This window comes from Cornus florida, unplaced genomic scaffold, assembly GCF_030987335.1.
Source record: "Cornus florida cultivar Cherokee Brave unplaced genomic scaffold, ASM3098733v1 CherokeeBrave_3.0.0_Hap2_Chr03, whole genome shotgun sequence".
NCBI lineage: Eukaryota > Viridiplantae > Streptophyta > Magnoliopsida > Cornales > Cornaceae > Cornus > Cornus florida.
Window position 1 is genome coordinate 48,785,083 of NW_026775573.1, and position 26,691 is coordinate 48,811,773.

The 26,691-nt window shown below is 34.9% G+C and overlaps 2 protein-coding genes across 3 annotated transcripts; one reads left to right on the forward strand and one right to left on the reverse strand.

Moving 5' to 3' along the window:
* Positions 1–6,554: 6,554 nt before the first annotated feature.
* LOC132300458 (uncharacterized) lies at positions 6,555–17,413 on the reverse strand. 2 transcript variants are annotated; one of them, XM_059797527.1, is made up of 6 exons: positions 17,082–17,413; positions 15,156–15,328; positions 9,228–9,296; positions 8,621–8,672; positions 7,480–7,583; positions 6,555–6,931 (listed from the first exon to the last, which is right to left on the reverse strand). In XM_059797527.1, exons 1-6 carry the CDS (start codon positions 17,239–17,241, stop codon positions 6,869–6,871), a joined length of 621 nt encoding a protein of 206 aa, XP_059653510.1. In that variant the 5' UTR covers positions 17,242–17,413; the 3' UTR covers positions 6,555–6,868. The 2 variants fall into 2 exon arrangements, with proteins under 2 accessions (XP_059653510.1, XP_059653511.1); XM_059797528.1 differs by lacking the exon at positions 6,555–6,931 and having other exon boundaries at positions 7,544–7,679.
* Positions 17,414–25,928: 8,515 nt separating this feature from the next.
* On the forward strand, positions 25,929–26,543 carry LOC132301582 (E3 ubiquitin ligase BIG BROTHER-related-like). The gene has a single exon (XM_059798821.1). The coding sequence runs from the start codon at positions 25,929–25,931 to the stop codon at positions 26,541–26,543; it is 615 nt and encodes a 204-aa protein (XP_059654804.1).
* The last annotated feature ends 148 nt before the right edge of the window (positions 26,544–26,691 follow it).

Genomic DNA, 26,691 nt, shown 5'->3' on the forward strand with positions numbered 1-26,691 from the left:
TGAGTTAAAATCTGAACGGTGAAGATCGGATTTGAGCTCGGGAACAATGATTCGTGCCCGTGAACAGTAACTGGGTTTTTGGTATTTTTCTCTCTAATTCTCTTTGTTTTTTGCCAAGATTGGTGATATCTTGATGAGATGTATTGTAGCCTCTAATTGTGATTAGAGAAAACTTTTTGTACCCATTATTTGGTTGATAGAGGAGATTTCAACTGGACTAGGTCTCGTGGTTTTTCTTTCTGACACTGGGGAAGTTTTCCACGTAAAAAATTGCTTGTGTTCTTGTGGCTTGGTGTGATTGATTATTTTTCTATTATTTTCAGCACATGTAAAAGTAGAGATACACTATATTTGCTTGCATATAGGGAGAAGAGTTATTTCACTGTATTTGTTTATTGTTATCTCTCCCAACAAAGTGGTATCAAAGCTCCAGGTTGACAATTGTCAGGTTGGCAGTTTGAGTTATTGAAGCAAATACGAGTAGAATGATTAATCTCAATGGTTCAAATTATCACATATGGAAAGGAAAAATGGAGGATCTTCTTTATGTGAAAGATTATTACCTACCGGTGTTTAGTGCTGAAAAATTAGAAAATAAGTTTGATGTGGAATGGACTTTGTTACATCAATAGGTGTGTGGGTATATCAGGCAGTGGGTAGATGATAATGTTTTGAACCATATTAGTGTAGAGACAAATGCACGTTCTCTATGGAGTAAGCTTGAACAGCTATATGCTAGAAAGACTGGAAATAATAACTTGTTTCTGATTAAGCAGATGATGGCTTTGAGATACCAGGACGGGACTCCTTTATCTGATCACCTGAATACATTCTAAGGAATTATTAATCAGCTGGCTGGAATGTGTATTAAGTTTGATGATAAGATACAAGGGTTATGGTTGTTTGGTTCATTACCAGACTCGTAGGAGACGCTCAGAACTTCATTGTCTAACTCCACTCCAGAAGGTGTAATCACAATAGATATGGCCAAGAGTTGTTTGCTAAATGAAGAGATGAGAAGAAAAACACAGGGATCTTCTTCACAGTTAGAGATCTTGGTTATAGAAAAGAGGGGGAGAAGTAAGAGCAGAGGTCCGAAGAACAGAGATAACAACAGAAGCAAGTCCAACAAGTTTGCAAATGTTAAGTGTTATCATTGCGGGAAAAAGGAACACATCAAGAAATATTGTAGGCAATTGAAGAAAGAAAACAAGAATGAGAAAGGGAAGGGAACGAAGAATGGAGATGACAAAGATGGTGATGACAGAGTTGCTACCACTACTCCTGCAGACATCCTCATTGTTTATGATGATGAGACGATAAATGTTGCATACTGTGAGACCAGTTGGGTGATTGACAGTGGTGCCTCCATTCATGCTACATCACGGAAGGATTTATTTACATCTTATAAATTTGGTGATTTTGGAACAATAAAGATGGGCAACGATGGCTTGGTTAAAGCCATTGGAATTGGGGATGTGTATCTGAAGACGAATAATGGCACGAAGTTAGTTCTCAGAGATGAGAAGCATGTTCCTGACATTAATTTGAATTTGATTTCTGCAGGTAAACTTAAGGATGAAGGGTATTGCAACACTTTCAGTGATGGCCGGTGTAAGCTCACTAGGGGTGCTATGGTTGTGGCTCGAAGCATGAAGCATTCTGCACTGTACGTTCTGCAAGTAAAGATCTCCAACAACATTGTTAATGCGATGGAGGATAATGATACAACAGAGTTGTGGCACAAGAGACTGGCTCACATGAGTGAGAAAGAATTAGCTCTACTTGGGAAGAAAAGTCTACTATGTGGACTAAAAAGTACACTTCTTAAAAGGTGTACTCATTGTTTGTCAGGGAAGCAGAGCAGAGTCTCCTTCAAGAATTCCCCTCATTCGAGAAAGTCAGAGATGCTGGATTTAATACATTCAGATGTGTGTGGCCCTATGAAGACAAGAACATTTGGTGGCTCCAGATACTTTGTGACCTTCATAGATGACCATTCAAGAAAGTTGTGGGTATATACCTTGAATTCAAAAGACCAAGTGTTGGCAGTATTCAAGCAATTCCAAGCCCTAGTTGAGAGACAGACTGGGAAGAAACTAAGATGCATTCGTACTGATAATGGCGGAGAGTATTCTAGTCCTTTTGATGAGTATTGTAGACAGCAGGGTATCCGGCATCAAAAGACAACTCCGAAAACTCCTCAGTTGAATGGTGTAGCAGAAATGATAAATAGGATACTGGTTGAAAGAGTGAGATGTTTGCTTTCACAAGCCCAGTTGCCAAAATCCTTTTGGGGGGAGACATTGAGCACAGTTGTTCATGTGTTGAACGCTGTGTTCCTCTACAGTTTGATGTGCCAGACCAAGTTTGGACAAGTAAGGATGTTTCCTATAATCATCTACGTGTTTTTGGGTGCAAAACATTTGTGCATATTCCAAAAGATGAAAGGTCCAAACTTAATGTGAAAACGCGACAGTGTATATTCCTTGGCTATGGCCAAGATGAGTTTGGGTACAAGCTTTATGATTCAGTTGAGAAGAAAATTGTGAGAAGCAGAGATGTCGTGTTTATAGAAGATCAGACGATTCAGGATATTGAGAAAGCAGGGAAATCTACGTCTCAGCAAGGTGATATCTTGACTAACGTAGATCCAGCTTTTCTGAAGAATCTGCCAATTCAGGTTGAGAATGATGTTCAGGATGACCACCAGTGTACAGGTGATGTGGATGTTCTTTTACAGGTTTAGGGAGATGTTGAGACTGATGAGCAGTTGATAGCGCTAGAGATTCCACCAGAGATTCCATACAGGAAGTCTCCCAGAGACCGACGTCCTTCCACTTGGTATTCAGCAGAGCAGTATATGTTATTGATTGATGGGGGAGAGCCCCAGTGTTTTGCAGAAGCCATAGAAGATGGACACAAGACAGAGTGGGTTGAGGCCATGCAAGATGAGATGCAGTCATTGCATGATAACCACACTTTTAAGTTAGTAAAGTTACCTAAAGGAAAAAGAACTTTGGAAAACAAGTGGATTTACAGGAAGAAGCCAAATGGGTTCTCTTTACGGCCACGGTACAAAGCTAGATTGGTTATCAAAGGGTTCGGTCAGAGAAAAGGTATTGACTTTGATGAGATCTTCTCTCCAATCGTAAAGATGTCATCGATCCGTATATCACTCGGCCTAACAGCTAGTCTTGACTTGGAAGTTAAGCAGATGGATGTGAAAACTATCTTCCTTCATGGTGATTTGGAGGAAGAGATTTATATGAAGCAGCCAGAGGGTTTCAAAGTGAAAGGGAAAGAGGATTATGTGTGCAAGCTGAAGAAAAACCTATATGGTTTGAAACAAGTACCAAGACAGTGGTATAAGAAGTTTGAGTCTGTTATGGAGGAGCAAGGCTACAAGAAGACAACTTTTGATCACTGTGTATTTGTTAAAAAAAAATTCTCTGATGATGATTTTATTATTCTACTGCTTTATGTGGATAACATATTGATTGTTGGCAAGAATGCTTCAAGGATTGACTAGTTGAAGAAGCAATTGAGTAAGTCATTTACTATGAAGGATTTGGGGCCAGCAAAGAAAATTCTTAGCATAAGAATCAGTCGTGACAGGAGTGCCAAGAAGTTATATTTGTCACAGGAGGAGTACATTGAAAAAGTGCTTCAGAGGTTTAATATGGACAACACTAAAGTGGTTAGCTCTATTCTTGCTACCCACTTCAGACTGAGTACAAAGCAATGTCCTTCTACAGATAAGGAAAGGGAAGACATGGAAAGAGTTCCTTACGCCTCAGCAATAGAAAGTTTGATGTATGCAATGATTTGCACAAGACCAGATATAGCCCACGCAGTTGGTGTAGTTGGCCGATTCTTGTCAAATCAGGGAAAAGAGCATTGGAATGCAGTGAAGTAGATCATGAGGTATCTTTGAGGCACTTCCCGTTTGAGACTTGGTTTGGGAAACGGACAACCATTGTTAGTTGGTTATATAGATGCAGATATGGCAGGGGATGTGGATACTCGTAAGTCTACTTCGAGTTATTTGATCACTTTTGCAGGTGGGGCTGTAGGTTGGCAATCGAGACTTCAAAAGTGTATTGCTCTTTCTACAACAGAGGCAAAGTTTATTGCAGCAACGGAAACGACTAAAGAGTTGCTATGGGCAAAGAAGTTCTTGAGAGAACTTGGTTTCAAGCAACAGAGGTATGTGTTATTTTGTGATAGCCAGAGTGCTATTCATCTTGCTAAGAATTCCAGTTTCCATGCAAGATCTAAGCACATTGATGTACGATACTATTGGATCAGAGATGCGTTGAACAATAAGTTACTTGAACTTGAGAAGGTTCATACTGATGATAATGGTTCTGATATGTTGACAAAGACCCTACCAAGAAAGAAGCTTGAAGTTTGTTGTTCGATCGCCGGGATGGCGATTGCCTCCACATAGTGGAAAGGGGGAGATTTGTTGGGTTTATTTCCTTCTATATGGGGGGGGGGGGGGGGGGGGGGGGGAAAGCCCAAGTGGATTTTATTAAAGCCCAAAGCCCAGCTCTTTAGGGTGAATAAAAAGATAGGGAGATCAGCCGTAGTTTTTTACAAAAGAAAGAGGAAAAACACAGTTTTTCCATATACTGCCCAAGTTTCATCAAACCTCCGATCCCCGCTTCGTCCGTGGTCCAATCGAACTGAAATTTGGAGGAGAGGTTCACGACTTAATGAGTTAAAATCTGAACAGTGGAGATTGGATTTTGAGCTCGGGAATAATGATTCATGCCCATGAACAGTAATCGGGTTTTTGGTATTTTTCTCTCCAATTCTCTTTGTTTTTTGCCAAGATTGGTGATATCTTGATAAGATGTATTGTAGCATCTAATTGTGATTAGAGAAAACTTTGTGTACCCATTATTTGGTTGATAGTAGAGATTTCAATTGGACTAGGTCCCGTGATTTTTCTTCCTCACACTGGGGAAGTTTTCCACGTAAAAAATTGCTTGTGTTTTTGTGGCTTGGTGTGATTGATTATTTTTCTATTATTTTCAGCACATATAAAAGTAGAGATACATTATACTTGCTTGCATATAGGGAGAAGAGTTATTCCGCTGTATTTGTTTATTGTTATCTTTCTAAACAAAGATAACTTTTCACCTCCCAAATTTTCTTATAATGAGAATTAGTGTTTAAAAGTGCCTAAATATTTATAGGACAGATTTATAAAAAGTAAGATTAGGTGGGATTTTACATCTTTTTTTTTTTTTTTTTTTTTTATTTTTTTTATTTTTTTTCCTTCCCTTCTTATGTGGCCCCCGAGTTACAATTTGTTGATAGAAAATGCTAACATTCATTTTAAGAGTTAGAATTTGTTGATAGAAAACGCTACATTTCATTTTAAGAAGCACAATCCGTATGATTATATGAATCTTAATAATGACTTTCAAAATGATCTGAATTTGCGCTATTTCATGGTTCAAAATCAATTGGTAACACTTTATTCAGAGTTTGTTTTAGTAAGCCATTTTTTAAAATTTGAATTCCAAAAAATAAAAAAATTAAAATTAAAATTAATCATACATAAAATATTGAAGGAAATTTAATAATGACTATCATGGAGTCTCCACATCCGTTTGATCTGAGAGCCAAAGCTGCTGAAGCACGAAAGCACAGAATATAAAAAATTTCTAATCTCTTTCTTTTCTTGCTATTTTCATTTGCCTAAGAGTAACTTTCCAATTTACAACTGCGTTTGAATGTTTGATGGAACCAACTTGAGTTAAATATATATATATATATAGATATATATATAGACCACCCACACATACAGTATATAAATTGGTTAAATATACCAATATTGTCCTTACTGTACCAAGCTCCTACTTCTCAAAGAGAGGCCAGGAGTTCGAGCCTTAGTGGAGGCACTAGGGGAAAAAAAAAAATTGGTTAAATACATATTATATATTTATACATATATAAAGTTTTTCACATTAATATTTTTCTCCCTTATAATATAGTAGGCATGACATTTCTTTAATTATTGGGGTTCAGGTTCTTTAGAACCGTAAATATCATATATATATATATATAGCACTAATATTTAAAGTAAAATCCTCCAATTGAGTCCAACATAAAGGACATTTTTGGTTCAATTTTTTTTATAAACAGTTCTAAAAAATGTCAAAAATACTAATTTATTGTCTTTTAAAAAGCAATGTCTTTTTTTTTTTGGAAAACAATTTTCAAAAATAGTTAACTAAACATATTTTTGTACGTTTTACCTGATTTTCACAAAATAAAATAAACAAAAAGACAATTACAAAACAGACCCTCAGATCTGGCCTAAGCTATCTCGTGGGCTTATTGGAGAAGGGCCTAATCCATGAGCTAAAGGTCCAAGCCTAAAAGCGTTCGGGATTACCGGATAAGTATTATTTATTTGTTTATGAGAAGGTTGCAAATAATTTGGCTACTTTGAAGTTTGTTAACCAAACCAATCCCTATTCATTTTCTTTTTCTCTCTTCTTGTTTCACATCATTTTTTGGGATTTCCATAAAATTTAAAAATATCATTTGGAATATCTATATATATATATATATATATATATACTTCACCCGCTGGTTATTTTTGGACTCTCAATAGCTTGCAAACTCTGGATCAAGGCAATCACCCACAAAAAGCGTGCATCATTTAAACTCGGCCCTCTCAGGTGAGACTCTAACCGGAGACCCGGCCCATTCTGGCTTAAATTTAAATCCAACAAGTTTGTCTAGCTTTCTTGCAGATTAAATCGAAGTAAATAGTTTTCTTTACCCAGTCAAAGAACACGATTGCCATACAAACTCAAATCGGTTCAAATTGTATGGCAAGCTTCTAGTATATCAGGTGTGAATCACGCATTCTCATCCGTGGTGCAGTGAGGTGGATAACGAAACCCTAGAAACAATGAATCACTTATTAGCAACTAAATATTCCTTTCGGAAGAAGACCATTTTCATCCCATAGCAAGAGAATGTGCAACAAATAATAGCTAATTTGAGAAAATGAGGATTGAATACATAAACCTAAGAGGCAAAGCAAAACGAAACAACATGAAAAGTTCCGGGCCAAGGAATTACTCTACACTCTACAGAAGTTACATGGCATTTTCTTGGTCTTCTGTTTCAGCATAACATATAGACATTTGTGGTCATAATGGTATCACCATTTCAGGAATTGCAACTAAGAAATTTTTACTACTACTCTAGTACCTAAAATATTTCCTTTTTATCACACCCCACCTTTTCGGGTCTTTTTCCCTTGAGAAACAAAACAAAAAGGATAGAACAGCTCCAATATTTTGTTCATATGCACATTCAGTTATACACATCAGCAGGCACACTCAACACCACCAAGAAAACATCAGCATCAAGAATCTGAGTTTCAAGGTTTAGACTGAGGACAGCAGTAGCAGTAATTCAATAATGGATGGCAGCCAACCTTACCCCATCTTGGAGACGACGAATGCGACAAAGACCAATCAAATATAGGATGACTACCAAAGCGGTAGCACAGTAGTCGAAGAAGTCTACAGCGGCACTCAAATCCCCTGTAGAACAGCAGCCATCAGTTTAGAAATGAAGATATCACACATTGAGCAGAATGTCTAGGACCGAGGGATTTGAGTCTTGCTCTCTCCCATCGTCTAAAAACACAAACAAATTACCACTGAGATAGATCTTTAACCAGATAGACTAATAGATAGATGCTCATGAGGTGGAATGCGACCCATTCATTTTGCATCTTAATCTTTTATTTATGGGTTAATTTCATTGACACCACCTGACCCTGAGGTTTGGACAAATCTCACAAGGAGACATGTTTCGAAAATTTCTATCACTCGCATTACAATGACTTGACCCTTTTTAGCTCATGCCCGAACGTCACTTTTTAGTAGTGTCAGAGTACTTTTTGTATGTAAAATGACATTATTACCCATTTGATTTTGTGTTGACTTACTAATAGGTTATTTTATGTATAAAATGACATTTCTACCCCCCTCCTCTCTTTCTTCTCTCACTAAATATATATATATAAATATATATTATATCTTATTGAGAAATGCTACAAATTAAAGCCCAAAATTATATATTTACATAAATAATAATGTTAACATTAAATAAAAAATTAATTAAATATTAAATATATTCAAAAATTAAATAAATTATATATACATTTTTATTTAAATATATATGTTAAGAAACTTTATATTAAATATGCTAATAAATATGTATATATATATATATATATACATACATATATATACCTGATGAGGGCAAATTTGTCCTTCAAGTTTACAGATATTTGAATTAAAATTGACTAAAAATATGCGGGTAAAATTATCATTTCGCGCATTTTTAATGGTAAAAGTGACGAAAAAGTCATTTGGGGTCACAAAGAGAGTAATTTTCGAAAGGTGTCTCCATGTGAGATTTGTACAAACCTCAGGGGTGTCAATGAAATTAACCCTTTATTTATTTATTTTTGATAAGTCTATCTTGATCTTTTATTTTAAACTCATGTGCATAGGAAACTGTACTTCTAATAGTTTGAGTGCTACCAAAAATTAAAATTGAAGCAAAATACCTATTTTAGGGAAGTCAAAGGAGCAGAAACTGTAGAGGGCAGCCAGCGATATCTGCAAAGAAGTAAAATGGTAATCAAAATTTGCTTGAAGTAAAAAACAGACAAGAAGCGAATGTTCAGAAGAAATCTTAGTAAAGTTATTGAGTTTTACTTGCTAGGCATCAAGTTATCGATGCTTACTCTATGAAGTTTTCATAATTGCAAGCAGTAATTGCTGGCACACACTGCATTCACCTTAATTTCAAACCTAATTGCTAATTGGCACCACCAGAAAGCTTCTAGAAAAACTAAATAAAATCTTAGCTCCATTATGACAACTCCCATTCTATGATTTAAACTCTAAGCTGATATTTACAGAGTAACTGCATGAACAGCTTGTACAGCAAAACATGCTACTTAAGTATTCTTTTTGACAAAAGATGTATTCTTTTATCATAAACAGGTACTACAACAAGATATAACTTACTTCATTTATGAAAAAGGAAAATTACTAGTCTATTTCGCATGTCTAGGAAACATTTCGATGCAAAAATACATAACTACAGAAGTAATGAAAAAAAATATTTACACATAACATTCAATTTGTATAACTGTTGGATAAACTTACTGCAACAAAGCATAATTTGTGAAGGTGATGAAATATTCTCTTGATGATCAGTGGTAACACAAGTCCCTTCTGCAGAAAAGAAAGGAATAAAAATCTAAATGCTTAGTAAGAACACCTTCATACTTGCTTAACACATGATTGCCTCTCAAAAATAATGAAATACTCAAGACAGGTTTAGCCATGTATATGAAATAAACAAAATGGTCATGCACCTAACACTGTAGATCTAAAAGCATGTGTTCGCCAACTAAATAACACTCAATCCATACACTGGAAACATATCTTTTTGTGAAAAGATTATATTAAATATGATACAGAACATTGAAAATTAATATTCTAATCAGACTTCACATGAATTCATGAATATTTAAACAATTCAGATAATGATAAGTAGGTAGTTTCATCAATGTTTATATCAAGTAAATTTACTAGTTACTACGCTATGATGATATAGTACTAATATCTCAAATGAAATGACAATTATCGTCCTTTGTCCTTGGAATAATCATCACCAATGGAATATTGACTGAACAGACAACACATTCAACTTCTTAAGATTATCCATGAGCCCTTTGAACCAACCATTCTCAACTACTAAGAAGCTCACCACATTTTTTTTTTTGCTTTCTGGTAAGTAACTAAGAACCTCACCACTTTACTAGAAGCATGCAACTTTGACAATGAATCTATTCATTCCAGAAGATACTAAGAATTTTGGCAATGAATCTAAGCAAGCTCAGAGGAACACTAACTGAAAAATATGAGAAAATTCTGGTTAGGAATAACAGGAGACATGTAGGAAGTAGAATGTTGATAATGGCAGTTTTACATTGCAAGGCAAAGCAGGTGTCTGGGCAAGGCTAACAACTTAAATGGAGAAATGACGAAAGCCAAACAAGTTCAGAATGTGAATCAAGATGGCATCATATTTGGGTACAAATCAGGTAATATGAAATATATGCTGGATGATGAATTCAAGACCAGAAAATAAATACCACCTCGATTATTAACCATATGTTTTCGATACTGACTTCTGGAGACCTCAGTTCAGATCTAGGTTTAGATCTCCGGTGAATTGGTCCAGGCTACACGTGTTTTAGTGAGAAACACTCTATCAGTAATTCAGAATTTCAGTTTAGTAGAAGACCCTTCATTTAATGTTGATCTGTTACTCAAACATGTACCTGTCTGGTTGTCTTAATAAAATCTCATATTCTCATTAAAAAGAAGGGAAATGAAATTAATAATAAAAAAAGGCTCAAAGACCTCAAATTTCACCACCAAAAGATTTGGCTTGAGTGGTACGCCTCTCCAAAAGGGAGGTTGAGGGTAAACAACAATATATATACATCTGCTCAACTTTACCCCAAAAATTTTTTTAAAAAAAAAAAAAAATAGAATTTAATAATATGATTATATTAAATAGAAAAATGAAATGCACAAGATACACCAAGCAGATGCTTTTGGTCTAACAATCAAGCATATAGTTCCTCCTTAAAAGAACAAAGGCCCAAACATGAAATGAAAAGGGATATCCACAAAATCCTTTGGAACAGAGGATCAAAATTTTATATGGAAGTAAAAGAAAAGAAGAGATATAGAAAAGGTTTGGGGATGCAATAATCTGAGCAGGCGGTAGTAATCTGAACTTCAAAGATAAAGGACTTGCTCAACTTACCATCGCAGCAAAAATATTACTAAAACAAATATGCTAATTTCCAATAATCAAACCATTCTTATAATTAAATTACTAACAAGAAATGAGGATGCCTTTTTCACATAATATAGCAAACATGTATTATTTAACAAAACAAAGATTTCCTATTTTCATGTAGTATAATCAAAATGCCCCAGTTGATTCTATATGTAAGAAGTCTAAAGGAATCATTTAGATGCCACACAACCAGTTTGGCAACAAAGTAATCTTGATTGGGGTTCAGCAACATGTACAATGGTAAAAAATGGTGAGTAGACTTCACCAGCCCTGGAAATTTCTCAAAAACACTGCGGCTTAATTTTCCTCATACTAGCTAGCTGAGAGCCTGAGATTGTGTGCAAACTCAACAAGTTAATTTCCATTTTTTTCCCAAACTGCGTTAAAGTTTACATGCACTAAGTTGATCCTTCAATTTTATCATGCATCTACAAAAGGTTCATTTGGTCGATGAAGGGGTGAAACTGGGAGTTTTTCAACAGGATCTGGGGCCATTAAATACACATGTCTTGTCTTTAAAGTCATTATTTCAGCAAGAAATAAAATTTTATCCATACCAAAAATTAATTTTAGTTAAAAAGAAGGTATTATGGGCGGGTGTATAAAGGGAAAGTGTGTATCTCCACTAACACAAATCAAAGCCAAATGTATGACTACAGTTTTTACTTTTCTGATTGGATTAGCCATGTCCTTGAAGTTAGGCCTCACAATTGTGATTGTTCTACTGTTTGTTGATCGTTTGGCTGAGAGCCTTAAGAGCACAGAAGCTATCCTAGATAGATATTATTCTAGTTGCCTCAATTACGTCCTTATTGACTGCCAAGCTAAAAATGCATATATCATCACCGCATATACACGTCAGAAAAAGAGTTTTAAAATACCATGGCAAGTGTTGGTGATGAACTTGCAGTTACCTTAAATGTCAATAATATTTCATCAAATTCTAGATGAGTGCAATTTATGTGTTCAAAGACTTCAAACATCAATATCTGCTCGACTTTACATCTTTGCCCCAAAAGTGAGAGGTGACAATGACTGCAAATTCCCTTTTTCCTTTTTGTAATGAAGGAATTTAGCAAATAAAAATGAAATGTACACTATGCACACAAACAGATCACTACAGCCTAATAATGAAGTCCCACTGGACAGAAAAAGCCCAAATGTGATTAAAAAAATGAAAAGGAATATTCACAAAATCCACAGGAATAGAGGTTCAAGAGGCTTTGTGGTAGAGAAAAACAAAAAGAGGAAAAGAAAGGGACTCGTGGATGCCATAACCTCAGTGAGATGCTGATCTTGAAGAACAAAAACCTTCTCCACTTAATGGGCCAAATGTAGAACTAATTTTTTGTTATACAATTAACTGTTGGATACAAAGATTTAAACCCTACGTAGAAGAATGGGGATACTGCTTAGCTGCTATTTTTCTTTCCTTCTTCTAATTTTGGTGGATGGGGTTTGTGAAGTTCATGGTGAATAAAAAATAAAAATAAAAAAACCACAAAAATATTAGATAGTATTTCCAAGACTCTTTAGCAATAATATTAATTAAAATAAAAAATAAAAAATTACTTGAAAAGATACCACTTTTCAAGCAAACATGTCTTGAAGAGAGTGCAATAGTATTGCTAAGATAAGTGTTTTTCAATTGCAATTGTACTACTAAAATGAGAATTTTTTTCATATGTACTTGCAGAAAAAAAAAAAAAAAAAAAAAAAGTAAGTTTTTTTAATGTAGTACAATTGAACTTTCCAGTTGATATGTATGTAACAAGAAGTCTAAGGGGATCATTGGGAAGCCATACAACTAGTTTAGCAACATGGATATCTGAAAATGTTCAAGCATGCAAGAATTTTTTTTTTAAAAAAAAAAAAATCAAAAAACAAGAACAAAAACAAAAAAGTGTGGAAACTTCAAGTGTGCTAGAAGTATTCCAGAAAAACTGTGACTTGGGTTTCCTCACAATAGCTAGTTGAGATTGTATGTGAACTCAACAAGGCAATTTTTCATTGCCCCAGACAGCACTCAGGTTGGCAGCTATTTAAAATTGGTTCCTTACAACTCGTGTACTTGGAAAAGGTTCTGCTCAATGAACAAAGTGAACTTAAGAAATTTAATGGATTTGGGATCATTAAATACATTTCTTGTATTTGAGCCTTTGAGGTACACTTCAACTAGAATTGAAATTTAACGTACATATGTATGTGTTGGATTGTTGGTGGATCAAGGGGAGAAGTGTTATTGCATGATGATCCACAAACACTAATCAAAACCAAATGTGTGTGTCTACAAGGGGTTTGTTGAGCAGAGAAACGGGGCACCTCCACCACTCTTGTGCCGGCACCAAATGTAAACCACTGCTACCACCATTGCAACTACCACCACAATCATCCTTGTCCACTGCCCACCAACTCTATATCTGGTTGACATGACCAATGAAAATGTTAATCTAGTACCACCTACAACAAGTTGTGCCCCCACCACCATACACCACCATGGTGTCCAAAGATTCCATCTTCATGACCACCAATTTTCCAATGTTACATATCATCATCAACAATAACAACAAAGCACAAAGCCTTTTCCCCACTACTTGGGGTCGGCTACAAGAATCCTATATGACAATAACAACAAAACACAAAGCCTTTTTCCCAACCACTTGTGGTCGCCTATAAGAATCCTATATTCTCATTCTACTCTAAGGTAATAGGCTCAATCAAAAAATAAAAAAAGGCAATCTAGTGCATGAGGCCATTGCGAAGTCTGCGGAGTGTTAGGCGTATGCGAACCTTACCTCTGCATGCGGAGGTGTTGTTTTCCATTTTTAATCTGCACCTCTAGGTCGCAATAGAGGAACCTTACCGTTGTGCCAAGGCCTGCCCTCCCTCAATCAAACGACATGTAATCATATATTTTGACCTTCCCCTTTCTTGGCATTATCCTCAATGTAGACCATGTCACTCTCCTTAACTAGTGCACCTAGTTGTCTTCTTTGCAAATGTCCAAAACATTTTAAGTGATTTTCTCTCTTTTTTTCCTGGTGAATGCTATTTCAACCATCCCACAACCACTATGAACAATGTTAGATATCAATTATCCATATCATAGATGAGATTTAGCAAATCTAAGAACTTTTGAATCTCTTTAGTTTTACGTACTCTTCTAATAGGATAATCCGCAAGTACTCAACCATGCTGTTCAAATTCAGGTCTCCAAATTCATGTTTCCACAAACACGATGTTTCTCCTTCTTGTTGATCATCTCTCTGGCTCAAAGTTTTAAGAGCATATACGCTATCCTAGATAGAGATTGTGCTAGCTGCGTAGACAACACTTATTGTTGCCAAGCTAAAAATGGATAAGTTGTTTCCAAATATACATGTCAGCCACAGTTTCCCAAAATAGCAAGGCAAGAGCCACTAACGTCCTGCTGTTGCCATGGCAGTCAATAATATACTTAACAATCCTAGAGAAGTGCAGTTTATATGTCAACTCATCATACTAATTGCCTGGGATTGCCCAAATCATGAACCAAGTGTTGATGACTCGTAAGTAGTTATATCTTAACTATCAAGGTACGTTCTAGCTTTTGCAAATATCACAACAGCACTAAGGTTTGCTGTTCAATTTTGCTTCTACTTTCCTCGTAAAATATATCAAGATGAACCGTATTTTGTTTCTATGGCCAGTTCTTTTTTTTTCTATCTACAGAGAATGCTAAAATGGCAGTTCCAAATATGTGAACAGCCACATTTTCAAAGAACATATGCAAAAGTTGCAAGAAAGGAATGCTCTCCAAATTAAAAACCTCACCAAACTACATAGATCTATATATATAATTATATTACAAACATGGAAAGGTTCAAGAAGTGAGAAAACTACACCACTATACAGTATGCAGGCACTTTGACTCATCAAGTTCTAAAATCAAGCAAATACATTTGCAGTAATTAAAAACATCAAATGCCAGAAAGTTCCAATTAACTATACAGCACCTATAAATCAGCTTATTACCGTAAAAAGAACATCTGGAATGGAATCACCAGGCCTAGAAGCCATGAATGTCAGAGAGAGAGAGGAATAAAAATGGATGAATAAATAATAAGTCAAGAAGTTGAGGTGTGTGTGTATATATATATAATTCACAAAAGAAGAGGCATGTCAACCCACGTGGATGAGACCATATGTGCCTCCAACCAGCTATATTGCATTACCTTTGGGCCGAAAAGGCGGTTATATTTCCTAATATTTTCCAAAGCCTTAGTAACCCCCTCTTCCTGCTGGTGGTGCATCGATGTCACTGTTGTCAACTTACTAATGGGTCGAGAGCATAAGGGGCACTTGCAAGGCTTTGAACCATCATTCCACCACCGCAAAATGCAACCAGCTGTACAAGGAAAAACACCAACTTCACGACAAATAACTTTAAAGCAAAAATTCCAATTTGATGGCAAAGAAGAAGAGTAGTAATTTAAACACGATATATTTTCCTAAAAGTAAACTAGTTTTTTACTTCGAACTATCTGTTGAAAGAACATGTTTTAGTAGAAAAGTGTCTTCTCCCAGATGCTAGAGTTGTGGGATCCAGAGCACTGGCGCAGAACAGGAAACCAACAACATCCCTACTGTGAAGATGAAATTTCAGACATTCCCCAAGTCAGACTGACTGTAACATTGAAATTTATTTACTTAGTTCTTAATAAATAAATAAATAAATCATTTTTGCTTCCTTGGTACTGCTACAGGTCATTCCAGATAACTCACCCAAAAAAAGTTTAATCTCGTTAAACATGAAAATAAGAGATCAAAAGGGACACAGGCCTCAGAGAAATAGAGAACTTTGAACCATCTTATTGCCAACATTTTAATCGACGACACCTAAATTAAGTTAGTGTAAGTGGGCATGTCAAGCTGACTATGGAATAAGATTTTCTTCATAATTTATGAAGTATAAAATAATATCTGTTTTTGTATTTTAGTCGATGTTACTACAGGTCAATCTAGGTGCAATTCACATGTCCAGAAAAAGTCTTGTCAAACACAAGTTTCATAGAGATGTAGAGAATTTTGGCCCATCTCTTGATTCTTTCGATTCATGATACTAGAATTAGCGAAAGCATTTACTTGTGCTTGTGGTGAATCGTTCAATCATTACATAGAATTGAGTCGTTTCTAGTTCCCGAAGGAACTAAACCCCTCCCCCACCACACATACACACCCAAAAACTACGCAGGAAGGAGCAACACAAATGTTATTTCAAGTGACAAATGTCAACTACATTATATAGAATTGAGTTGTTTCCTCAATAATTGGGATAGTGGGATACCGATTCATGATAACAGTCTGCTGGACGACATTAAAATTTAATATCAATACAAACATTTTTCTATCCAATCAAAATACTCATCCTTACTCTTCCACTTGCAAGCTTGAACCCTCCTGCTTCACATGTATTACTACTAGCTCCAAACCTACAAAGGAACCCCAAGTTCTCCAGAATCCAATATTTTCTAGGGGAGCCGAAATATTGGTTATTCTCCAATTGAGTACTCATTCGCAAGGCATACCTTTTGTCTAGAAGACCATTCAAATATTCTAGATTAACTCTTTAAAAAGTGAGGATAAAAGGTAAATTTTATACAAGGGATACTGTGTAAAAGATTGATAAATGGGGATTTAGAAAGGAAAAAAGTCGAACATACTTTTTCCTACCAAAATATAATAGATTAACTCGGTAAACAGGGAATTATTGTTCAACAATCTTTCAAATAAGAAGGGTTATTTGCAAGAATCTTAATAAAGCTCAACAGTCAGAAACCAGAAATTCCGGAAAAGATAATCGAGCGTGCCAGTTGCCACACATCATTAACCAAAATTATAAAAACAAGCAAGTAATTCACCATCTCAGGTCCAAAATGAAATATCTCACATTCAAATTTCTCCCCTTTTTCCTATAGTTTCTCATTAACCAAACGAAACCTCATGCAAGAAACAAGCAACAAAAATATGTAAATCCTTTTTAAAACTTCAGGAAACAAATGAAATGCAAGACAAATTAGACAATCCTCATGCTTGTTTGGTTGCCGAGAAAATGGAAGAAAGGAAACAGAGGATCGGGAATTTTGGTACTGAGAACTCACCGCAGTACCAGTGGCCACACTGAGTTCGGGAAGGAATGCTGAAGGCGCCCAAAGGCCCCAAACAGATTGGACAAGAGCCATCGGAAGGAGGAGCGTTGGAGTCTCTCGTGCTAGGGTTTGGATCGGAACCTACCATTCTCTCACTAGGTCCCTCCTCCATCTCACTCAATTTATATCCTCCACGTCGCTCTTCTCCTCTCTAATAAAAGTGTCGGAAGCTTTTTCCTTCTACTTCAGGTTTTGATTCGACTTCTTAAGCTTACGCATTCAATAATTTCGTCATATATATCTATATACGTACATATATATATATATATGCATAAATCCAACTGAATTGGATGTGTTATGCTGTCCTGATGGCGGTAAAGTCTAAAATGATGAGCTCCTGTCAATTTTAGCTTCGTGCCAATTCTCGCTATTTGTCTTTTGCGCTTTCAACAAAGAGTCACTTAAAAGGCCCTCAAATGGATCTAAATTACCAATAGGCCACAACAAAGGCTAAATGACTTCAAGATTTGTCCAATTATCAAGAGGGCAACAAAGGCAAAAGCGCGCACATTATAAATGCTAGACATAGCAATTGATTTTTTATTTTTATTTCTTTTATTTTATTTTATTTTGCAAGAAAAACAATCCATACACTAAATCCCTCTCTTCATGAGAATGGGAATGTTATATTTTTAGGATAGTACAAAGCATTTATGGAAGCATGGTTTGTGTCAAAAATAAGAAAACATTAATGAAAAATGAGTACAATAGCATTCAAGTTTTTTTTATCCAAATATACTGCTGAATTAAGGCTATGTTTGCAACTATTTTTATTTCATATTTTTGTTGCCAAATCAAAAAAAAAAAAACAAAAGATTAACATAATAATGAAAAATGAACACAACATCATTCCAATTCTTATTAATCTAAACATGTTGGTTAATTAAGGATCTATTTGACAATCAATTTTATTCAAGTTTTTTATTGTCAAAGTCAATAAAATATAAAACAATGTTTGTTACTTAGTAGCATGATTGTAATTTAGAAATAAGATGGATATCATTGGAAAGAAGATTTCAATGCGGTCAGTTTAGGCACAAATTTGACCCAGCCGGTTTTAAATTAAAAAAGTTAAGGCATTTAAGGTTAAAAATCAAAGCGCGAATCTGCTCAGAACCGATTCGCTTTGGATTTTGGATGGAAGCCCATCAATAAAACCCAAATTATACAATGCAACTGGTTCCGAGGAGCGAAACCAGTTCCCTATGGTCAGAATGCATACAAATTGGCCCCAACCAGCTTGTTTTGAGTTGCACACTGTTGCATTTGTTTTAGGAACCAAAAATAAAAAGGAAAAAATAGGTTTTTACTTACTTTTGCTATTGTAGTTACAGTAAGAAGAAAAAATAAACTAGGTAAAGTACAGCAATATTCTTTTTGAGGTTTGTCACATATGAAATTTAGCTACTTTTAAAACAAAGATACCTTTGATACAATTATCAAAGATACTCAAGGATAATAAATTGATATTTTTTTCCTTTTAAATGGACCAATTTAAATATTAAAATAACCTTTCTAACCTTCCTAATCTATTTCTTTCCTTCTCTCCTCTCTCTGGGTTCTCTTCCTCTTGCAACACCAACACACATCTATATATATATATATATATACACACGTATATACAGATACATACATACATATATATATATACACGTATATACAGATACATACATATATATATATATATATATATATATCCACACACACAAGGCGACGACGAGCTGTCGTCAAGGAGAATAGCACCGGTGAATTAGATGATGATGTTGGTTGCAACAGATCGCGTGAACTTCACGCGCCCACAATCGTCTTCTTCCTTCAATACCCACTGCAGCCGCCGCCGCCACAACACCCACCACCACAACCACCGCCACACAATCGTCTTCTTCCTTGTAAACTGGGCTTCATCGTAGTTGGTAGTTGATGCACTCTTTGATGGGTCACGGAATACAGGATCTACTGTCCTGTCCTATAGCAGCAAGTCTCCCAAGCAAGGCCGATTCCATATTCAATTGAACATAAAAAAAAAATGTCTTTGGCTGTGAAGGGACCAAGATTGCTGGGTCTACCATTTGCTTGCCCAATCGCACACGGTAGGGATTGAATTGTAGGCAATCAGTTAGATCAATCATTCTTTTAGTAGCAGAAATTGCGGAAAATGGGGGTCAGAATGGAACTTCTGACCACCGGCTTCACTTCATTCTTGAAAAAAACACCCCACTGATTATTGGCGGCAAGGTTGGCCTTCTAAGCAGCTGAATTAACGGCATCGGGTAAGACGAGCTCTAAAGATGAAAGGGTTTTTAGGTTCCTTCTCTCTTATGCTTAGTTTCTTATCAAATTCTACTCTACCGCACCCACACCCACACCCCTATATACCACCATCATCACCGGACCACCACCACCGACCACCACTCTTTTCAACACCATCCCTCCTGAAAATTAACACCCAAAAGCCATACCCAATTTTCTTTTTCTGTGTTCATATACATATATATATACCACTCGTTTCATTAATATATACTGAAGAAATTTGTTGTGTTGTCCTTTCTTGGTCGGTTTTCTTTCTTTGTTCGTTGTGTGGCTGTGAGAGAGATAGACGCGACGGTACTTTAGAGAGAGCGGGCAAGGGTCACAAGCACGATGGTGCTCAAGCCTGAGCTCCCATTAGACCACTTCTCGGAGAGAGGGGGCATAACTATTATACCCTGAAGATGTCTAGAAGCATATCCCAGCAATCTCCAGCCATTGGAACGATGAACGAGAAGATGGTCCAGCGTTTCCTCCTCCATCTTGCACATGAAGCACCGGTTCATAAGGGTCGGCCCCTTCTCTTCAAGCCAAATTATTTTCCTGGTCCAACTTTTCATTTCTTTATGATGATGCGTATGTAAAAAATGGTCCATGATCGAACTTTAGTCTCATGGTCCAATCATTAGCCTAATGATGTTCTTTGCTAACTTCACTGCAAAACCAAGTTTCAAATATAAATGCTATATGTCAAGATGTTCTTTGCTAACTTCACTGCCAAACCAAGTTTCAAATATAAATGCTATATGTCAATATTGGGTGCCGTTGTTCTTTTATCTGCAATAGTTTTCGAAAGAAAGAAATAAATAAATAAAAACATTTTGATACTGAATCCATGCCCATCCAAAACCTTGTCCTTATTCCAAAAAGAATTATTTATTAGGGAACACTTTAAATTCTTCAAAAAAAATCCAAGAATCCTTAATTGAAATGGGATTCCAACTCAATGCCTTTTGAGTGAAATTTTGAAAACAGTTACGAAGAGTTTTAAGCTATATTCAAGAAAAATTATTATTTATCGTTACCCTTTACTGAGGTAGAATCACTCGGGGACCTAATTTACTCTCTGATTGCGGATGTCGACACTTCAAGTCTGCTTGTCTCTAACTCAACTTCACCTATACAAAGTTATATAATAGCACCCAATTAATTCAATTAGCATAAATTAAGATTAGAAAAAAAAAAAAAAAAAAAATTAGTGTCAACTATATTGATTTATTCATATTAATCCTAATGTGTGAAGTAAAATTTGCTTCCACTTATCGCCTTGCAAAAGTCCCTACCATGGTTGTTCCTCTCACCCCAACTGTCAACTTTGACATCATGTACAATTTAAGTACTTTTTGATTTTTTTTAACCTAAAGATATCAAAAAACTAAACTACCCCTAAATGTTTTGAAATTTTATAATTATATATATTCATATATATATATATATATACACACACACACATATATAACCTAAAGATATCAAAAGACTAAATTATCCCTAAATGTTTTGAAAATTTACAATTATATATATTCATATATATATATGTACGGTATATATTTGAGGCAATTTTTTTTTTTTTCTCCTATATATTTGAGGCAATTACAGATACCCTTATTAATAAGGAAAAGTGAAAAAATACACTCCTGAATTATTGACTTTTTGCAACTAACCCCCCTAAACTATTGATTTGTTACCATTAAGGACAAATCCATCACAAAAGACTATTTTACCGTTTCTTATTAAATTTGCCATTTTTTATTAAATTATTTTTTTATTATATTTTCTCATATTTAAATATTAATTATACTTAAAATTAGTATCAATTGATTATAAAAATAGAAAAAAAATAAATAGATTTGTAGCTATCATTTTCTAAAATGATTAACTTATTATAATAGAACTTATTATACTCACTTTAAAAAAATTTAATATAAAAATATATCTTCTTTTCCAAACAATATTCCTGAAAAAATAATAAATTACGTAAATAAAAAATATCTTCTTTTTAATGCAATATATTCATGAAAATTAAGAAATTACTTAAATTGTTTCAAAATTTTCTATTTAAGATTTTTATTTAAATAATTAATTAAAAAAATTAAATCCAAACTTATGCAAATTTAATGAAAAATATTTCATCAAATTAGCGTGAATCTTTTTCATAATTTATCTCAACAAGAAAAATATAAGTGTAATTTAATAAGAAATGGTATTATGGTCATTTAATGAAAATAGGTAAGATAATGGGACATTTTGCAACTAAATATGATAATTTAAGAGATTTTATGTACAAAATATAATTTAGGTGGTTATTTACAAATTTAAACATAGTTGAGGATGGATTACTTTATCCTTATTAATATTACCCACCCTTATGTCTAGGAGGGGCTGACTAGAAAGATATACCCACTAGTGATGAAATAGAAAGAAAACTATTCCTCCACTACTTGATAAAGCAGCAGTTCTCAACCGATTAACAGAAGTGTTTCTAACAGAAGTGCTTGTTGAGATGCTTAACACATGAGAGTCTAACAATGTTCATAAGCTCAAAAGCCATACAATGCCCCTTCTTTCTTTACCGTACCGAACCATCACTAAAGCTGTGGACATGAATGTAATTTCAAAATCCTACTCACCTCATTCTCCCCTATCTCGAACACAACCATTTTTACTCCCGTCAAAAGCAGCGACCACCTTCTACACAACCACCACCGCAACCGGTAACTGCCGCAACCGGGGACGGAATCAGAATTTCAAGTGAGGGGGGCACGTTGTCAAAAAAAAAAAAAAAAATGGAGTGTGTGTGTGTAACTATTATAAAATTTGAAAGACAAAGGAAAAGAAAATTATTCAAATATGCAGGTTAAAAAGAAGAATTTTAAAAGTAGAAGTAGAAAAAGAAAAATGAAAGAAAAATGAGAGAATTTTAAAAAGAAAAAAATTAAAAAGCTTCAATTGAGGAAGGAAATTTTGACTTTTTCTAATTAAGGAAATTTAACGAATTTAAAGAGTAAAAAAGAAAATAAAGAGATAATTTTAGGAACTACAAAATTCAAGGGTGGCACTATATATTTTTTTTATATATATGAAAAAAATTTAAAAAATTATCAACTATATTATAGAGTGCTGGCCAACTCAGGAAGCACATGTACCCGAAGCCTTCATTGACTTCGTCCCTGGCCCGCAGCAGCAGTACAGCCGCAACACCATCCCCATCTCATAGCCGCCGCCGCCGCCGCCGCCGCCACCTCACCCCACAACCTCCTACAGTATCTCATTATAGACTGCCACATCATTAAAAACTGGGACATTTTAGTAATCTTAGAATCCTAACATCCCTCCATTTTCCCTCTGCCTGCCATCGACATAAATAATGGAAGGGAATTTGAACAGGTTGTTTGACATGGAATTTCAAGACGCAAGTGATCTTAATACAATATTTAGGTTTTTATTCTTTTTTTTATTTTATTTTAAAAGATGATACCAAGAACCTATTTGGTATGCGTTTTATTTTTGCATTTTTATTTTAATCCAAATTAAAACAAGTGTTTTTGTTGACAGCCAAATACCTATTGAGATTTTTTTGAATATATTTTTGAATGTTTAAGTGTTTATTATTAAGTGATACATGAAATCGGTGTCACTTAAAATTGTGCCCAATTTTAAATGATATTGAAATTACGTTAATAAGACGCTCATAAATAAGTGCTGAATTAATGAATTATCAAACAATACGTAATTCTAGTATTAAGAATGGTTAATGAAATTCCAAATATGAATGCTAGGATGGTAAAAATCAGAACTCATTTGGCAATACTCATGAGATTGAGAATCAATAGGCATCCACACCAATTTTCTTCATGATCTTCACATCCTCCTACAACGTGGTTAAGAAAGTTCCCACTAAATCTTACAATAGTGGTTTAATAAATATATTTGAACTCCTAAAAGGTGATTGATCAATTAATAGCCTAAATGAGACACACATGATGTCAAATTGGGTTACACAAAGTTCGAGCAAAAACCTTGTACTGATGGTAAGAATCAGTTGCCTCGTTTGGACTTTCCATTAGTACCGTCTTGTATCCTACCTGTCCTCATCGCACCATAAAAACATGTCTAAGAATAAAACATTTTTAACAAAAGAATACTCACATGTTTATGTGCAGTAGTAATTAAAGATTTGTGAATGGATCGAATTTTAATTTTAATTTGATTTAATAATTCAAAAATAAATTGAAAATTTAATTCAAAAATAAATATCCTTTGGGAAAGGTTACATCTGAGAAGAGTTCAAAGGCAAGTAAATCTTTGTTATATTTTATTTTTAATTGTATGATATTATAGTTTTATTATAATTGTGAGTTATTAATGAGGCATAAGACTGTTAGTATAACATGTTCATTAGGAATTAACGATGGAGTTTTAGGCTAAATAAATCTCTGGACATGCCCATGAGAGTTGAATTTATTTTAATTGATTTATGTGGATTATTTGATTGCACGATTATATACATGTATAGTCTCGTATACATACACACACGTGGAGCAAGGCTGTTTTGGAAAGACCTTGGTTAATGATAGCTAAATATGGACCGATAGTGATTTAGGTAGGGTTTGTAATTTTCTGATTCCATATATATATGTGTGTGTGTGTGTGTGTGAGAGAGAGAGAGCATTAACTTAGTTACTGTAATTCAGTAGATCAAATGGTGATTTTTGGGTGGTGACTAGATGTGATTTGAAATAGGTTGCCAAGGAATTAATCTACTGGATATTTGTATGGAGATGAGCATTTAATTTCTGAACCTTAATATTTCATCCTTGAGGTCAAATCTTTAGAATTAATCTATTGAGGAGTGGAGAGTTAACCATATATATGTTCTGATATAGGTTTGAGGTTGATGAACTTGGAAATTTTAATGGTAATTTAACTTGAATTTGGGTGTGCGGACATCAGAGAGGAAGATATATGATATTAAATGTTCTGTATATTGTTTTATCTATGGGAAATAAGATAAATATAGCTATAAATGTCAGGGAATCCCCTAATAATTACAGGCAATTTATTATGGGGTGTGATTATTCATATAGAAATTGGACTTAATTTAATAGATGGGTTTTGGGTCTATTTGATTAAACAGTTCCAAAAAAGTTTAACATTTGGGAGAAATAAGAATTGTTGTTAATTAATTATTTATTTAATTATGTTGGATTGTGATGGTTATATGAAGTTATAATCTAAGTACTTTAAGAATTATATCAAGTAGTTGTACTCATTTCATAATTAGAAGCCAAGGGTGGGATTCGTTCCTTATCTATTATTGGTTGGTTGAATTCGTTCCTTACTACATACTGAAAGGTTTGATTCATTCCTTACTTATTTTTGGTTGGTTGGATTCGTTCCTTATCACGTATAAGTAGGTTGGATTCGTTCGTTATTCGAAATACCGAAATTCAAGCAAGTACTTGTGTGATAATTGATTAATTATCGAAAGGTTAATGGTACCTTAATTATTGAAGTTGGGAAGCTATTTACTTCATATAATAAAACCAAGGGGGAAGAAGGTTTATAAGTATTGTATGCTATGATATTCTGTACAACCGATTGTAACGTGTAATAAAGGTTTACTTGTTGAGCTGTGAGATCATCCTTTATTTAAACATTTTAGGTAAGGTGCCTATGGAGCATAATTGATGATGTTATGACGAGCTTATTTGATAATTGTTTTAGTTGATATCTATTTTATGTAGACATTTATTGAGTAGAATAATGTAATTATTAGATTTTGTTCCTTGTTGTTTATATGGAATACTTTATCTTTTGCTTATATGTATGGTTATTTATTTCCAGTAAAAAAAGTTAGTTATTTGTTCAATGATGAGATTTAAGCTTTGGTCATGCCATGTAATGTTTTTGGGTGACAAAACTCTTTATTGAAATTGAGGCGTGACAGTTTTTAAACATATATTATTAATACTATAATATATACTACTAATATTTACATGCTGTCAGAATGATTTTATAATAATTTTTTCTTCTTCCTCTTTCCATTTTTTCTTAAGTATTTTTTATTTTTATTTTTAATAAATAAGTATTTTTTATTTAATTAATAACAAATTGAATATAAATTTATTAATGAATTATTCATCAAATTATTCATCCTAATAAATAATCGGATTCGGATCCAACTAGTCCAATTCGCAATATGTTTACGGATATAGTGGTAAAAGTGAAGAGAGAAAAGAGACCAGGGTATCTTTGTGTGAAAATTCAAAATATCCCATATTGGATGAGGATGAGTCGGCTGTTTACAGCTTTTATATAGCCGTTATAAAATGCCCTTCTGCATTTTCTCTCTCGTCACAACCCCTCCCTCTCCAGATTACCGCCTCTTCTCTCTCTCTCTCTCGGGCCTCACCACCGCCGGCAGCCCTCAACCCCACCTCGCCGTGATCTCCGACGATCAATTTCGTCAACCTCCTATCTCTTTGTGGTGCCATGGACCGTATTCCCGATACCGCAGTTATTCTTGTCGTAGCCGACGATGATCCTATGGAGATGGACGAAGACGACGAGGAGTCGGTGCTTCCGACTAGTAATGATGAGTCGGTGGATGATGATGATGATGATTCGATGCCTCCGACAAATGACGAGGCTTGGGTGGCTCCGACTAATGATGATGAGTCGGTCTACGATGATGAGTCGGTCGATGATGATGATGACGATGACGACTGGGTGCCTCAGAATAGTGACGAGGCTTGGGCTTATTATGAAGATGTTGAGGATGGGTCGGTGCCTGCAACTAATGAGGAGGCTTGGGCTTGGTACTATGATGAGGCTAATGAGGAGGCGGGTTGGGCTATGCAGGACTCCATGGACTACTATGTCTTGAAGCTGGTACCAGCGAGTGAGTCATCCATTCAGGCGTTGGACAAACTGAAGTCTTCTCCTGATGATTTATGCACCATTTGTCTTGAAAACTTCTCTGATGGTGACTTGAGTACTCGGATGCCCTGCTCTCATATATATCACGAACACTGCATCGTTCAGTGGCTCAACACGAATCACTCCTGCCCAGTCTGTCGTTTCGAGATGCCAACCAACTTAACTTGATAGGTTGTATTAAAGATTGTAATTTGAAGCTCAATGTACCTATTTGTATAAAGTTTATTCTTTTGGCATATAATGAAACTTTATTTTACACTCCATTTCTGGTTTATGCTGTTGTTTACTGTCATTGTTTCATAACCCAATTACTTGT